Here is a 17,801-nt window from a genome sequence, read left to right as displayed (position 1 = left end):
AGATTTTGCACAATTGTTCTGGGACCCAAATGGAAGCTAAAAAGTTGCTCGGAGCAAGATTCTATTTTTTTCATACAACCATGTCCCACTCTATTGTTCATATGTCAGTGGCGCCATAATTTCAAATGTGGCCACAGTCCCAACGACAAATATATTTAAAATGACCGTTAAAGCGGGTGAAGCTTTGTTTTTGAGTGTTATGTCTGTTAGTCTGTGCTTAAATTCTAACTACAAAATCTGTCATCTTTGAACAGGAACGAACCATGACGATTCTATAGTTCAAACAGTTTAACAGTTCAATAAATATTTGAAAAAAAAGTTTGAAATTTTTATTTGGTTCTTATGTGAACTACATCTCATACCTAGACTAATAAGGTTGAATCTTTTTCCAGAAGAATTCTTTTGAAAAAATGGAAACCAAAAATTCAATTCAGTTCAGTTTTATTACAAAGCAGTAGGTTCAAATACTTCTCACATCAATCCGGTACGTCTAAACTATCCTCGCAGCCGTCGCCACCGCCAATCGCAGTCGATTTCCACGCCAACTTTGGCCTTCGTCGGCACGAACGTCGTTCCATTAGGTTAAAACGCACAAAGCATCATAGATAACTAAATTACATACAACATTTCCCATTGGTAAGGAGAAACAAGGTGCAAAGTGACAGTAAATACCAGATGCAAAAATCACTTCTATTCTTTCGCGCATTGCCTGCCCCACAAAACACAATTTCATCACATCACAAAGGAACGATCTGGGGGCAAAAAATTGCTAAAAGCTTTTTGGCTTTTTCCTTCAATGAACAGGACATTGTGTGAAAAGATAAAAAATAACACACAAAGAGTATAAAATTATGCGACATCACCGAAATAGGGATAAAGTATTTAATCGAGCTTTCACAATCCATAAGAAAAAATTGATTGATCAAGGGTAAATAGAATCGATAGCGTGAAGAACGCGAAAAAAAACCCACTCAGATGGATAAATTGAAGATGAACCAATAATAAATTTTATTTATTGATGCATTACTGACACAGCTAGAATGTGCTCAGAACGAAAATGGGATCGGAATTCATCAGATGCGACTGGGACAGGATTGAATGGATAACTTCCGCGTTTCGATTCCCTAGCACGATAGATAGAAGAAAGAAAATTCATAATTGCAATTACGAGTAAAAGGATGTGGCGTAGCATCAATTGCAACTCGATTTCGGCCGCTATGCCTCTGATGAGCAGTAAAAAGCTAACTGTGAAAAAATCCTTTGGAAATCTCTACAAAACGCAGACCAATTTCCCATGCCACGCACCAATTCGAATCTTTGATGCGCCGGCTTCATAATCAATAGAACAGAACGCGCAAAAAGAACAGAACGCGACAAAAAAGCTCTGGAATCCCTTTACACCTAGCTCCAACGAAACAGTGGCAATGCTGAAGATTACGAACGACTCGAACACGATTTGAATCAATTATCCTGATGGTTGTTGGTCGCCACTTTGTATTCGACCGGTACACGGTGATGCTGCTGTTGATGATGAGGATGATGGAGATGATGCTCTGCTATTTGAGGCAATATAGAGGGAGAGAGACAGACAGCGCAGTGTTTATGAACGAGCAAGGATTTCATCCAGATCCATCTTGTATGGGCATCCCGGAGCAACTTCATTAACCAGGCCTTTGATTAGCGCGCGATGATGAACGACCAGACGTGCGATGGAATCTGTTGAGTAAATTGGAAGAAATCAAGCGTTGGTAGAAACGGATTAGCAATCGTATACGCAGTGGGAGCTTAGTATGGTTTATTTGAAGTTAGATTATAAAAAGTCTCACGATAAATCTATTATTCGATAAAAGCAATGGTTTTGTGTTGATTTCTTAAAAACTAGGTATATGAATTTAAGTGCAAATTATTTTTTAAATAAATGTTCATTAAAAAATCGACGAATAAGGCACATGGATTAAGGAAGTAGTCTGCTTTACCATAACACAAAAATTAAATTTTCTTATTATTTAAATAGGTTTATAAATAATCTAATGCCGTTTGGCTTGAGCCCAAAATTGAGTCAGGTTACCATTCCAACCGCAGTCAGATCATACATTTTGACAGCAGTTGGGGTTAAAACCTGGCTGAATTTCGCTTCAGGCAAAACTGTTAATTTAAAAAAAACTCGAAAAAGGGTTACGTATTGAAGGCGCTTAAGGTTGACTTCTTTACCTTCGCTTTACTTAAAACCTGGTTCAAATGTTAGGCGAGGGTGAAGAAATCGACCCTTATTGAGCTATAATACCGCCATTTTGTGACATCTTTTAGCGAAAAAAATAATTTGGGCTTTTAAAATACGTATACAAATGTATCTTAAACTTCACGATCTCTAAAAAAATCGCGAGAACTTATTTTTGGTCTCCTACAGCACACGGCGAACTACATGAACCGTTCTGTTCACTTACCTATAATCACCTTCCGCAGTTTCAGTTCCGGATTTTCCAAGTGCAGAAACATGATCGTTAGAATTGGTTTGAGCGTTTCCTCCCAGTGCGTGTGTTCAGTTTCGCTAGTGCCATCCGCCTCCAGTTGTAAGCAACCCAAACATCTGGCCGCCACTTCGCGAACCTCCATGCTCGGATCGTCCAAACGAGTGACGATAGGGAATGCAATTAATTTCAGGCTTTCGAAATCTAGCGGACCCATCGCCAGCAGGGTCCTAAGCGCGTAGGCCCGTGTCGCGATACTATTGTCTTCGATTAAACCGACCAGGAGCTTGAGTCGCTCAGGAAGTAAGGTTATAAACTGGAAGATAAATGACATCAAAAGAAAAATGAATTAAATTAAGATTAAATAACGCAAGCTATTTCAATTCAGTTGATGGAAATTGACTATTATCTATGTTTTAATTTATTGCTTTTGAACGGAAAGCACTTAACCATCCATAATGATTTCTGATTAGGCTTCCAACGATAAATGTGGTCAAAGTTGAGCCATTTTCCGAAATAGTTTTACTATAGTTCAATAAAAAATAAAGATGCCCAATAAAACCGAAAACATCTGCTTCCGATCGATTAGATTTGCACGACAAGGTCAACCCGAATCTTCGAAAGGAAAACGTTATTTCGCATCTTACTGTGAGCAATCTTAATTGGGTTCGTCATAATCGTCGACACTGGCATCGGAAATAGTATCATACACGTAACCAGGAGGAAGGGCTTAAGGAGCTAAAGAAAAACTGAGTCCAGCGAGGAACGACTGGTTCACATTCGTGATCCATAAATTTTAGAAGTAAGGAAGAACATCTGATCACTGGTATGACATAACGGCATGTATATGAATGATAACGAGAGAAAAGTTAAGGTTGGACAGAGAATGGGCAAAAATCGAAAACGAAAAAAGCAGTTTTTTTTCCACACCGTTTGTTACATCATCATCCCAGGAACCAAAGGAGTGACATTAACCCTCTTAGCAAAGTCACTCCCACCGATTTATTAAACCCCCGTCAAATGGAAATGGTTGCGTACGGTTATCCACGTTTCTTCCTTATTCAAGGTTCACAATAATCCGTTGATTAAATTATTCATTAAATGAATAATTTTATTGCCGTATAATTTTGAATCATCTTTATTTTGTACGCTGCACAGTTGGCCTGGCCGCTTTAATATGTGTCATATTCAATATTCATATTCAATATGTACCACCAACATAATAACAAGAAAAATTGTGGGAGAACGACTGCAAATTTCCAGGATCCCTACATGTATCGGCTGTGTATGTGTAGACTAGACTAGACTAGAAACCGTTTGTTAGATCATCATAAAAATCAATCAGCTTATGTAGAATGTTGTTACAGTACTGCTGATTGATTTTTATGAAGATCTAACACACGGTATGGAAAAAACTGGGGCCACATTATGCAACCAATTCGAATCGACTTTTTCATACAAGCTCGCATACAATAAACCTTTCGTTTCAAGATGCGTAATGTCACCCCTGTTTTTTTCGTTTTCGATTTTAGCGATTTTTTTTTAGATTTTTTCTCTGTTCAACCTTAACGATCCCCAAGCTACCGTTGGTAAGAAAAGAAATGATTCCCCGCCGCGAAAAAGAGATCTCGCGCAATAGTAAGTTGCGTGCAATTGACAGACACTAATAGTCGTTTAATATAAATATAGTTAAAAGACCGACGACTGCGTAAACTATCGCGTTGAGTTGTGCTTAGTAAACGGAGGCCCGTAACGTGCGTTTGGGCATGTCGGCCTCCGACAAAAACGTCAACCTTAGGGACGAAATTTTTATCTGGTTTATAAAATAAGTCAGGATAAGAGTGCCAGTTTCTTGCGTCGTGCTGGCACGGAAAAAATCCTTTCATAAATTCATGAAAAAAGATCACGATTTCGTGAACTGAAGGATTTACGAAAACCATGACCAAGTTCCCAAAGTTATTAAAAATAAACCTGGTATTAATGTAACTATCTGGGTTTCTAAAAAATTGGTTCGCTCCGAATATATACATGGCGTTTCATTCGAATGTTTGGTAGAGTTACCTTGGTTGTTCCCTGGATATGTTTAGTTTTTGTTATGATCTTTGTTCATAATTTGAGAATACACCACTACGTCAATAAAACGAAGTTCATGATTGCAGGAGCTTATTCGCGATTTTTGTGTGCGTGCGTGTTTTTTTATAGTAAGGTTTAAAAAGCTTCAAAAGCCTGGCCTGTAGTGTATTGGCGCTGTGTGGGACTCATGACTAAACAAGCCTTACCCTTCTTCCCCACGGATCTACGACATGGTATTACTTCGTGGGGGGATCGTTGTACAGTCGCCGCTCCTCTTTCTTCTGCTCTATCTCGCAGCCTCACCAGGTTCGTAGAGTGGCTCGACCTATGAGCTTTGATTTAACCCTCGACTCTTCTCTCGCTTCTTGTCGTCATCTATTACGTTTAGCTCTCGTCCTCGTGAGCCGTTTAGGTGCTGATTCCTTGAGCCATTTAGCTCAAGTTTCCGTGAGTCTTTCAGCTCCCGGCCTTATCACGATCTACACGTATAGTCTCCAACGGTGAACTCACCCTACTCCGACCTATACTTCCCTGACGGAGGAATTTCCTCCGACACCGATACTCGCTTCCCTGAGCCATTTAGCTCCCAGCTTTATCGACACCAGCTCGGATATTATCCTACTCCGACTGAGAGTCCTCCGGCAACGGGATTCCTCTCGGTACCAGTATTTGTTTCGTGAGCCAATTAACACCCTTTTTCGTCACGATACTGTCGGGTAGTCAACAGCGGCGGAACTAGCCTATCGTGAATTCCCAGGCGGTAGATTGCTCCCGATACCGATGTACCTTTCTGTCAGCCATTTAGCTCCCCGCTCCGTCTAATCGGTCTAGTCACCGGCGGTGGACCTAGCCTGCTCAACAGGCCAGACAGTAGGTGCTGAGGTCCGTCCAGCGGTTCCGGGTGGAGCGTTGCTTCCAGTTCACTGGCGCCCCAACGACCCACTACTAGCTATTCGACACGGTCTACTCGGTCTAATCCCCGGCGGTGGATCTAGCCTGCTCACGTGCTACCCGGTAGTGTGTCGAGATCGGTCCGGCGATTCCGGTGAAGCCTACCGTCCGGTTCACTGGCGCCCCGACGACCCAAGCCCGATGCTATGTCGCGTACTACTCAACTGGTCCTCGGCGATGAACCTAGTCTACATCGTCGAAGAGTTCCCCGGCGGTGGAATTTCTCCAGAAACACGATTTTTGGTTTCCCGGGGCGTTCTAGCAAATGGCGCTACTTTGTTGATCCCTTCGCCACTTCCTCTGCAGCTCGGAGAGTATACTCGTAACCACTCTGTTGACAGCGTCCCAGATACACTCCGGGCAAAGGGGTGACGAAGCTTGTCCAAACCGATGCAGGTACTTCCGGAAGCATCCGTTGCTGACCACCTCTACCTCGGTCTTGACGTCAGCCATCCAGGTTTCCACGATGCCTATTGTCTGTGCCGTCAACATCTACACCTCCTCAAGGGTTTCGCCGATTATCGTCAGGACAACATCACAGAGTAACAGACATAACACTTTATTCACAGTCCCAAACACTTATTTACTGGTGGGTTACCCCTCAGGTTTGGGAACAATTTTTCACTAGTGGTCTATCCCCCATATGCTTGTTCATATGTCAGTGGCGCCATAATTTCAAATGTGGCCACAGTCCCAACTACAAATATATTTAAAATGACCGTTAAAGCGGGCGAAGCTTTGTTTTTGAGTGTTATGTCTGTTAGTCTGTGACAACATCATCTGCAAAGCCGACGATCTCAACTTCACTGGGCAGTGCCAGTGTTAGCACTCCGTTGTACATTATATTCCAGAGCGTTGGGCCGAGTATGGAGCCCTGAGGTACTTCCGCCGTGACCCTAATCGACCTCTTCCCGATGTTCATTTCGTAGACCAGTACTCGGTTCTGGAAGTAACTTTTCAGAACCTTACATAGAAAGTACGGAATCCGCATTCTGTGCAGCGCTACGGCGATAACCCCCTGTTAGCACTGTTAAACGCGTTCTTTACGTCTATCGTTACCACGGCGCAGTAGCGATTACCCCTTCTGTTTCGCTTTAATGCTTTCTCCGCGTTCGCGATGACTGTGCGGATGGCGTCCACTATGCGATAGTCCGTTCTTACTTTCAGCGTAGGTCGTCAGCCTGTTGAGGATGACCCTTTCCAGGATCTTACCAAGAGTATCCAACAGGCATATAGGCCGACACGATGCTGGATCTCCTGGTGGTTTTCCTGGTGTTGGCTGCAACACCCGCTTCTGGATCTTCCATCTATCCGGGAAAAGGGCATCGTTCAGGCATTTCTTTAGGACTATCCTGAGCATGTCCGGAAACGCCAGGATCGCAATCTTGAGTGCCACGTTGGGGATACCATCCGGTCCGGGAGCTCTCTTCGCTTTCAGCCCTTTTGCCACAATAAGGAACTCGTCGTTGGAAACTCGATTGTCACCTGCATTTCCACCGTCTGCATCAACGTACGATGTAGGCGGCCGTGCGGTTGGCTCCAGCTTCGGGAAAAGGCCCTCCACGATAATTTTCAGTTTGTGGGCGCACATTTCGACTGGCGTCATTGGACCCTTGATCCTGGCCATACGACACGGTAAGCATTGCCCCAGGGGTTAGCGTCTACTTCTCTGCACAGCTCCTTATGGCAGGTGGACTTGCTTAGCACTATCTCGCGTTTAAAAGCGGCCCATAGCCGCCCGGAACGTTACCTTACACTCTCCTCTGACTGCCTCAGATCTTGCTCTCTGAACGCGTCTTCTGGCTCTTAGGCAAGCAGCCCGGAGGATGCTGAGCCTATCGCTCCACCAGTACACCGAACGCCGGTAGTTCCTCGGCTCCATATTCCTCAACGTTGTTACATCGCTACTGTTTCCGAAAGCTCATCGGCACTCGGAATTGGAATGACGCTGTTAGCACGAAGTGCTTCCACTAAAAAGGTCCTTGTCGAAGTCCTTTATTTTCCACTTCCGCTCGCCAGTCCTCACTCTCGGTGTTACCGTACAATTTCGCCGACCAATTGTATAGTGGACCGCTTGGTGGTCACTATGTGTGTACTGCTGACAAACTCGCCAATTCATGTTATCCATCGACGAAGGGCTGCAGAATGTTATGTCGATGATGGATTCTCGACCGTCTTTACGGAATGTGGTAGCAGAACCTTCGTTGAATATTCTCACATCCAGCTTCGCCAAGGCTTCCAACAAGCTGTAACCTCTTATGTTGGTCAGCCTGCTACCCCACTCCACGGCCCAAGCGTTGAAATCTCCTCCTATAATAACCTGCGTTCGCCCGACTAACGAGCCGGTTAATGCGTCCAGCATCCTATTGTACTGTTCTGGTGACCATCTCGGGGGAGCATAGCAGCGACAGAAAAATACGCTGTTGATCCTAGTGATCACGAAGCCTTCGTGTGTGTTATCAACCACCTCTTGGACAGGGAAACCGCCCATTACTTGTATTGCAGCCATCCCTGCACTATCCACCACCCAGTTACCGTTATCGGGAGGAACACGATACGGCTCTGCAATAATTGCAACGTCGCACTTCGTTTCTGTTGTCGACTGCCACAACAGTTACTGTGCAATGTCGCCATGATTGAGATTAAGCTGGGTTATCTCCATCCTCATTGGCCTGCCTTCGCCTTTATGTATGCAGGGCATTTTTCCGTCATGTGGTCGTTTCCGTCCTCCGGTTTGCAGATCATGCACCTTGGTTGCTTCGTGCAGTCTCTAGCAACATGCCCTTTTTCTCCGCATTTTCTACACGGTGCAGACCTGTCCGAGCCCTGGCAGTTCCTCGCCAGGTGTCCGAGGTCAAAGCATCTGAAGCATCGCTCCAACTGCTTGGAAACTCGCGGAGTGACTCTCATCAAGTACACCGACCATCCGACTTTTATCTTTCCGGTCTCCGCCAGCTTGTTGACAGCGGCCACCGGTAGTCGAATCGCCGCCGTTTAAATTCTTCCATAAGATTTCCAAATCCGGATAGCCACCGGTACATCCAGTTGGCACTGCTCGATCAGTGCACGCTTCAGTTCCTCGACGGTCGTTCTCATCTAGACCCTTGCACTCAACTACGGCTTCCTGCGATAGGGCTCTCACGTTCGCTTCGCATCCATACTCAAGCTCATGATACGTCGAGCTCTTGATGGAAGGATCCTTATTCAGCCCGAAGATCATCTCGCCCTTCTGAGTGCGCCTCGTTCTAACAACGTTCTCTCCCAACACCTTTAGCACTGGGTTCACTTCGACGATCAGTGCATCTTCTTTTGGCACCTTCTGACGAGCCGAAGGTTTTGCTTCCTTCTTTTGCTCCCTTTTTCGCTCTTCCTTCTACTTCTGCTGTTTCCCGTGTTTCTCCTTCTGACCTACAACGGTACTCCAGCTTTCTCCCGGTTGGGTGTCGTCTTTTTCTTCGGCATCAGACACAGCATCCTCGAGCGTCTGCTTTTTGGGTCCGCCTGGTCTTCCGTCTCCTGGCGAGGATCTTGTCCTCTTTGGGGTTACCGGAACTGGCGTGTTCTATACACCAATCTGCTTCTCCTTACCCTGCTTCGGAGGGGCTAGGAAGATTGTATCCTTAGCCGACGCCAATGCCCACTCAGCTACATCAGCGTTGCCGTGTCATACTCATACACGGCAGATAGTAGCGCCTTCCGGTGAGGTGTAATTCATCCCGCTCTGCTGTAACATGATTTTCTATGCTACTAAAATCTTAGCAGCAGGGAGGTCAAGCTAGTGTTGACACTATCCTTCATGGAGAGTAGTGTTCAGAGCCAGATCGGCGTAAAATCGGGAATGCTCCAACCGAACCTAGTACCACCTACCAAATGATGACGAGTTTCGAACGTGCTCGGAGACCTGCTAGGGTTTTGTTGGGACGGAGGCAGCCATGCTGTTAGCCTACTCGCCATTTCAAGTCGGTGTCATCCTTCCTTACTTAGGGAGTAGAACAGCACGCCTGTCAGTCCAAAGTCGCCGTCCAATTCGTTATCCGTGTCCTGTCCGTTGATGTTCGCCATAATCAGGATGTTACTGGCGTCGATCCTGATGTGCTGGTTGGCAATCTGGTTGGGCTAGAGTGCTTTTATTGCTAAGATCTTAGATTATTGGAATCTTAGGATCTTAGCTGAAGTGGCACAGAGTCGCTTCGTCGGAGCTGCTTTCGAAGTAATGGCTTTTTTAGAGGTTTAGAAGAGCCCAATCCAAACCCCGCCGTATCCTAGCGAAACTCCCCAACTCGCAGTAGGGCTGAGGGGCGGTTCGTTAAGACTCTTGTCCTTCCTGTCCCTGCTGCCCCCTGTGTGTGCGTGTGTGTGCAATCCATTTCCCACTTCCCGGCAGTGCTTTTATGGAAGAAACATGTCTGCATCTATGTATTGATATATTTGTTTTCATCCATAGATATACACATGTTTAACCCTGGAAACGAAAGGCGATAGCTCTACTGTACATCCAACGACACATTTCAAGAATGCCTGTTCCTACACGTACATCCTAAGGCCACCTTCATATACAATAAGCGCCGTGCTAATACATCCACGTATCAATTGGATATTTGTAATATATTCGCACTTTCAGAATGAAAAATATTTTTTTATTCTTGCACGTATTTACAAAAAGGAAAATATTTGGAAAAGTATACAAGTATCGAAAAGTGACATGAAATGATCTATCCAGCTCTGAATAAATAAATTCATGAGATTTCTGTGAAGAATTCTCCTCCGTCCGTGAAATTGTTGCATCAGCTACTCAGGTCCAGATGGCGCTGTAGGCGTTAAGGGGAACAAACGAACGTATTTTTTGGCGACTTGCTTCACATACTTCAATGGCAAAGTTGTGACGAAAAATCTATGCAAAATCACACTTTTTTCACTATATTTCAACTTACTAACACGTAACTCAACAGGAAAAACGATTGACTTCATTTTCCTGTTTAATATACTGTATATCACGGGAAAACTCTGAAAAATATTGAACTAATTCAGCATTTTTTATTAAAAACATAATGATTATTCTTCAAAAAACGTCGATGAATATTTGAGAAGGGGCCCTAGTCAGCCGTACGACGCAACTTAGTCGCGATGCTCTTACAAGAGCGTTGGACGACACTGATGTCCATCTTCCGGATACAATTCCGGATCCTGGTGGTCAATTGCTTCGCTTCCTTGGCCCTCCAATTATTTTTGTACACTAGGACACTGAGGGAGCCGAAAAAATCCTCAATGGGATGGCACTGGTGCAAGTTGGTTGAGTTCCTTTCTTTTGGCACGGTATCTTTTTCTGCTCAAGACTTCTTCTTGGCGCTATGGGAAGACGCCTTGTCCGACCAGAAGACGTACTTCCCATCCACATGATGCTCTTTTAAGAACTTTCTCAAGACACTCCTCCTGGTACACTAGTTGATTGATGGCCAGACCGCTCTGCTTGAACCACGACTGTGAAAACCCCCTGTCTCATATGGCGATGTACAGTATAACTTTTTTTTTCAAATTTATGCCTAAACTTATATTTTACTTCGGGGGGTGTGGCCGACTTGTCGCTGGAATAGTAGCTGTCATTTCCTGGAAAGAGGGTCGTCATCCAGCACGAATGACATGCCGCGGTAGTTCTTCGTCATCCACCAGCACTGCGATTTCACGATCGCTATCTGCTCATCCGCACGAGACTTGGACCATGCTCGAGGAGGACCTGCAAGCGCTAGGAGTTTTCGAGCGACGTGTGCTAAGGACGATGTTCGGCGGTGTGCAGAACGGTTGATGTTGATTCAGTTGTATCATGAAATTGATGTTGAACTAAATAAATGAATGAATCTGCTCAGCCGTGTACTCAGGGGGACCGAGTCTTCTTCCGACAGATGATGTCCTCCATCTTGAGGGTTTGGCGAATCAAGGTATGGGAGCAGTGATATATTCGGCCGGCGTCACGCAAACTAGTTCCGTCCTTGTTGTCGAACAGCTTTTTCAACTCTTCTTTCTTTTTCTTCGTCATTATCTTCGCCGGACGGCCGCTACCGGCCTTCCGCTCCACGCTCAAGGATGCCAGGATCCGGGGAACTGTACTAACAGGCACGGTTTCCTCTCGAAAAAGGACTACCGCAAGCTTTTTTCCACGATGACCACGCGTTTCGTAAAACCGTACAACACGCTCGAGCTGTGCTTGCTGTTTCGATGCCATCTTCGATTGAGCTGACAGCACCCGAGCGACAAGAAACATGCCATTCATTTCTAGGGAGCTCAGAGAGCAATTCTCTTGGAGAGAAAAAAATACACTCTGTACACCCTTTATTCAGCAGTAATATGAGAAGTGCGGTCACGCAAGTCGACAGGCGGTAAAGAGCGAGATGAAGCAGTTGTTCTACATTCCGCAACATGACGCAGTAATTTGGAAGGTGTTTTCCGTATGGTGCAAGGTTCACCGGTCTCAAGTGCCACAAATGGGCACGCTACTAGTGTAGCGGGTAACACCGAATCGTTGCCCCTTTAGCTACAGGATGAAGTTTCCGTCCGACAATGAGACAAACTTCCCAGGGGTAAGTAAGAAATTTGTGAGAGTTCGATAAATCTGCGAAGATTGTTCGGATCAGCTGACTAGAGCGAAGTCCCATAATTTATTAGATTAGTGGACATCAGTGTTGCCACAATTAAATCTGTACCGGGAGTTGAAAAATCTTTCCTATCTGTACTCTGCTATAGGAAAATCTGTACCGGATTCTGTACCGAAACAATAACAAGGTTGTTTAGAAAAAATCATTTTTCTTATGCATATTTTTCATTTGGGGAAATCAAAAGAAATTTTGACTCTTCTCTTTCACAATAAACCTCTTCACTCCTATGTGTTTTGCGCCCATGTGTGCATTCTACTCCATGGCCGCACACCTCAAAGAGTAGAAATAAAGAGGCTCTTTAGTGTGCATCATGGTCCCATGCGCACGGAAGCAGAGAAGACAACCAAAAAACATTTTAAAAACGTTCTTCCGATCAATCTTTATCTGAATCTGAATAGTTTGATTCCCCTTCCTCCCTGTTTGCCAGTGAGGGGAGGCACAAAAAAGTGGCTCTTCAAAGTGACTCAATGTGCGAAATTTTGCATCTCTTGGTGTACAGCTCTTTCTCTTTTTCGTTTTCAAGTTTCTCTTTAGGCGGGTGATCTCCACATCGCAGTGTTCTTGTGCCGCTCTTTTTTTGTGTTTCGCTCTTTGTGCACATTATGGGATGCATCGCAAGGTTAAATTATTTTACTCATCTGTCATCTAAAAAAATCTGTACCAATCTGTACTTTTTTACAAAAATCTGTAATCTGTACCGTACAGAATCTGTACCAAAAACGCTTCAAAAATCTGTACCTTTCTAGATAAATCTGTACTTGTGGCATCACTGGTGGACATACCGTCTCACCTATTTATGACGCTAACGTACGAGTCTCAGCAGTCGACGAAGTGGAGGCGCTCACTCTAAACGTGATCTCGGATCGTTGAGGCAAGAGAACGATTCTCCTGTGAGCCATAAGACTAAGTAGGTAGGAGACTTGATCTAGTGGAGTCATTGTGTCCGGCAAGGGACGAATTCACCAGGTCTGGATACGCAGCCAAGCTTCTTACTTACTTAGTCGACTATATTGAAGTTGATCGCACTTCACAGGGTGGTATTGTCTATCTCGAGATAATCTAGCATTTCGTCGAGTTGTTTCTATATGGGAAACAAACGAGTTGTTGCTATAACAAAAACATTCTTCGAAATGGTTTCTCACTCGCACTGATGCAAATTAAATGGGCGCATAATTTAACGCACGGCCCGGTGACGCATGGCTGAAAAGTCGCAACGTGGATTTAAGAAAAGATTCGCAATAATAGAAAAAAATGTATGCCACTGACACACAATTTTCAAACGGGATTCAGAATTATTCAGAACGGAAACGCTTCCGCTACACCTAAAGCCGTAGTGACCTAAACTACATCAAGATGTAAACTGCCGATAATCGCAAGTCAGTCCCATAATTCTATGAGATTTACCACCCACATGAGACTGACTTACGATTACAGGCAGTAAATGCTTAGAATATGAAAATTGTGATACTTACAACAGCATTTTCAACTCCCTGTGACATCGAACAGAAGCAAGCTGTAGCCATCGAGCGAACTGACTCAGCACTTCTACCTGCAGCCCATACCATGTTCGGGGCAATTATATCTGTAAAAAAAATAATTTAGAGTATTTTAGGGTTTAATGCAGTGATTGATTTGTTCGGTTAGATTTTTATAAGTCTGTCCAAGAGAATGTCTAGTTCGGCGATAGAATCTAGTACCGCGTTAGATTACTACAATCTACATATTTGATGAACAACACAGATTTAAAACGTACAGTTTATCATTATCATAAAGGGAAAATCCATGCCAACCTTCGATAAAATCTCGTAATAGCATAATCTGCTCCGCTGCCGGAATCAACATTGTTTCCCTCCACTGGAGCAATGCCTGCAAGCCATACGAATCCAGAAAAAAGAGAAACCACATGCAAAGACAAAGCAAAAAGAAATGTGATTTATTTTCCATCGACGATTACCTCTCCTTTCAAAATGTACTTCGTGTAACTCGTAAAGTGCTGATGAAAAGGAAAAGCAACATTTGCTACTCACGATAGATATCGAACTGAAAAGTTTGATTTTTCCCTGAGGAATCGCGTGCTTCAGTGCAGTTTCGAGTACCGTCTTGAGTATTTCGTGATAGGACTTCCTAAAACCACACATAAACACCAACCCCGCCAGTAGCACGATGCTGTCCGCTGAATCCGAATTGGATGATTCCAAATTCTCCAAAGAACCACAAACGTCTGCCAGATGACGCTCGTGAATATGTGCAATTTCGGAATCAAGCTTGAACAGAACTTCTAGAGCTCGGTCTCGAACTGGACCGACATCTTCGTAGCAGAAAGCTGCTACTTTCAGTACTATTGTATAGAGCATTTTTTCCACCTTGAGCTTATCGGTTTCATTTCCGAGACCGTCGATTTCGTTTGCGCTAAACACTCGGTGATAATCGGTGACAAGTACATTACAAAACTCTAGCAGTTCCAACTGGTAGTTCTGCTTCAGATTGTGACAAACTTCGGTGTCCGTTAGAAGAGACGCGATTTTCACCAAGTCTTTGAACTTATCTAAGCCAGCAGATTGATACATAGTCTTAAGACATCTTAAATGCCCCAAGGTTGGGAATTTTTTGAATTCGACTAGTGCATGTTTACTCCAAGTATTGTATTCTAATAAAATACCACACAGTCGAGCTGCTTTTAAAGCTTCATTCACCACCTGCATATCAGCGTCCATGCAGGTTTTGCAAAGAACAGGATTCACTTCCAGAAAATGTGTCGAGAAGGCCTTCTCGGAGTGGAGAATTACCAACTTTAGAAGTTTGGTAGAATGTAACCTGATACCCTCTGTCCACTCTTCCATTTCGTGAAGAATTAAATTGACTATTCTTAGACTGCGTTGAACTATTGCCCTGCAGGGGAGCGTAGGTCTTTCGTATTCTTCCGGGTAGTTTGCTGGAGTTTTGTCAATCAGTTTCAATTTCGAAAGCTCCGTCTCATTTTCTGTGTAGTACAGCTCACCGGCTTCTTTCCACCGCGGAAGGATGTCCTCGTTAACCACGGGTGTCTCATCGGTCAGGCTAAAAGCAAACAATAATCATTTACATTCAAATAATTGGTGATACCATTCCTTACCAATTCAAAACCAGCGGTAGTATCCGGGGAAACAAAGAATATCGATCTCTCAGTTTTAACAGCATCATGCATCCAACCCTGCCGCAGGTCATCCGAACAAAGGGTACGCTGTCCATAAGAAGAGGTGAAATATCGACAATTATTTTCATCACGCAATCCGAGTTCGAGCTAATATGAAGTGACAACATGCCCAGCGCTTCGATTGCAGCAATTCTGTTGGCCGAATGGCGATGCTTCAATATGGATGTAGCAGGACTCACTAAAGCTTCGGCACGGTAGTGCATACTTGGTGTGGACTCCGCCAACAACTTTACCAATTCACAGCTTTGTTTCTGCACTGCCGGGTAAGGATCTTTTAATGTCTTCACCAGAATATCAATTATATTATCGTAAGACTTTAGCAGTGGATCTCCTCGAGATCCTTTCGGATCGGCGTACTTCCGAACGATACTATTCAGCTGTTCCACTAGTTGTAGACGGATTTCTTCACTTTCCTCGTTTATTTCCGATTGGCCAATCCGGCGAGTAATAACTGGGACGATATAGCCTAAATAGAAATCGTTCGCGGGTAGTTTATCCAACAGCTGTCCTATCAGGGTGATGGCCAAATTTCGAATCATTTCGAACCGATCAGCGTAGCATCGTAGAATGTGTAAATACGTGCTGTCGAAGATTTCTGGCGCCTGTGCTGCAGTGAGCTTCTGACGAGCGAAATCCAGAAACTCTTTTAGGGCCCGTTGGCGTACCATTCTTTCGGGGCTTTGAACGTTGCTGCAGAAACTGTCCACTAGATTTTTGTGCTCGTTTTCGTCCATTTTTCAACTGGAAATGGCGACACCTTCTTGAAAACAAACGGGTAGGTATATATCGTGAGTTATAACTACTTTTTTCAACAACCATAGCAACTGTTGCTATTGGAGAATAATGGATGAAATAAACACCCACCGGGGGGTTTCACGTGTTTTTGGTTTTGTTTTGATTGCGAATAGTGCGCGCTAAAGGAATAATAAAAATATGCGCAGGCGTATACACTGAAAACTATATACAGATATTATTACGAAAATATGTCGGAGTGATGGAGCGGCCAGGAGTCGTTGGCCCAGAGAGTCACTTCAATAAAAAAAATCATGGTTCAGTTAAAAATTCGTGCACCTCAGGGAATTTCGGGATTTTGAGCCGGATTTTGAATATGGAAAATTTTCCGCCGTAATTTCTTCAAACTGTCAAAATAAAACTTCTGATGCTTCTAAAAAATACCAGCTGTTTCCGAAAGGCATAGATTTTTAAACATCGGAATAAATTCATGTTGAATAGGGTATGCGGGTTACAGCATTTTTTGATGCGGACTACAGAAAATTTTCCGCCCTAATTTCTTCAAACTGTCAAAATAAAACTTCTGATGCTTCTAAAAAATACCAGCTGCAGTGTTACGAAATTTCAAAATCAGTTACCTATTTCTGCTTGCATTTACCGAAACCGACATTCAGATTCAACGCCTCCCTCATTCATTTTTTATTATGTGGACAGTTTCAAGGCAGAAGTTAGCATCTTCTACATTTTCGAGCATAAGGGAACTGCGTAATCTATATTTGGTGCACTTTTGATCAATAATCCCTCTCAGAGCTAGAATAGAAAAAAAAATCACTTTGCTTCTGAAACCGAACATGTCCGTACCTGAAAGCGCTGCGTCGGCCGAACGAATGACGATTGAAACGAACCAAAAATTTCATTCATCGCTGCGGGCGTGAAATGAATTTTGTTTTCTTTCAAGTTCAGGCAACGATGTCAATTTTTTTAAGCTCTGACCAGCTGTTTCCGAAAGGCATAGATTTTCAAACATCGGAATAAATTCATGTTGAATAGGGTATGCGGGTTACAGTATTTTTTGATGCAGGTTAATACTTTTAATTTGTTTCCTTCTAGGACAATAACAAATTTTAAAACCCATGACTCTAGTACGACTCTATAGGTTGCTTTATCAGATTTATTATAGTATGCAATTGAAACTTCGGATTGCAAGCTGCTAGTGGATTACAAAAGTAGGAAAACTGAATTTTATTTGTTTTTTTTTTTAATTTAAAAATCAGAAAAGACTAATCGAGGTTTAAAAATAATATGAGTGCACTCATAAGGACGCCCGCCATCAATACACTGAGATAAATTCTCCAAATTAAAGATCCCCATAGTCGGTTGATATAGCTTTCCAACCCAACACTATATATTCCATTTTGTCGGCGCACTTCTACCCTCAATAAGAAATTAAGATCACCAGAATCCGTAATTTCCAATCTTTTCTTCAATTGTTCGTTCACTATTCGAATTTCTTCTTCGTCTTCACATTCAATCACTATGTTATCAATATACATAAAATACACTGTAATTTTCTTCCATTGCTTTGTGTACACACATGGATCATTTTGGCCTTGCCTCAAACCCATTCCCAGCTAACCAACAAGCAGTAGTGTATGCAGTAAAGTAGCATAAAATTTGCATTTCAGATACTTCTTGCAGTATATTAGCAACAAGATCCACAAATCGATTGCACGTCGC

At 43.5% G+C, this 17,801-nt stretch overlaps 1 protein-coding gene across 2 annotated transcripts; it reads right to left on the bottom strand.

Moving 5' to 3' along the window:
* Positions 1-424: 424 nt before the first annotated feature.
* Positions 425-16,215, bottom strand: LOC131694915 (dynein axonemal assembly factor 5-like). Of its 2 annotated transcripts, XM_058983432.1 has the most exons (7): positions 16,136-16,215; positions 15,252-16,073; positions 14,167-15,196; positions 13,930-14,005; positions 13,612-13,721; positions 2,445-2,784; positions 425-1,716 (listed from the first exon to the last, which is right to left on the bottom strand). In XM_058983432.1, exons 2-7 carry the CDS (start codon positions 16,064-16,066, stop codon positions 1,601-1,603), a joined length of 2,487 nt encoding a protein of 828 aa, XP_058839415.1. In that variant the 5' UTR covers positions 16,067-16,073; positions 16,136-16,215; the 3' UTR covers positions 425-1,600. The 2 variants fall into 2 exon arrangements, with proteins under 2 accessions (XP_058839415.1, XP_058839414.1); XM_058983431.1 differs by having other exon boundaries at positions 15,252-16,213.
* Between the last annotated feature and the right edge of the window lie 1,586 nt (positions 16,216-17,801).

Source organism: Topomyia yanbarensis, unplaced genomic scaffold (genome assembly GCF_030247195.1).
Source record: "Topomyia yanbarensis strain Yona2022 unplaced genomic scaffold, ASM3024719v1 HiC_scaffold_198, whole genome shotgun sequence".
Lineage (NCBI taxonomy): Eukaryota > Metazoa > Arthropoda > Insecta > Diptera > Culicidae > Topomyia > Topomyia yanbarensis.
The sequence above is the reverse complement of the archived record's forward strand: the minus strand, read 5'-3'. Positions and strand labels throughout refer to the sequence as shown.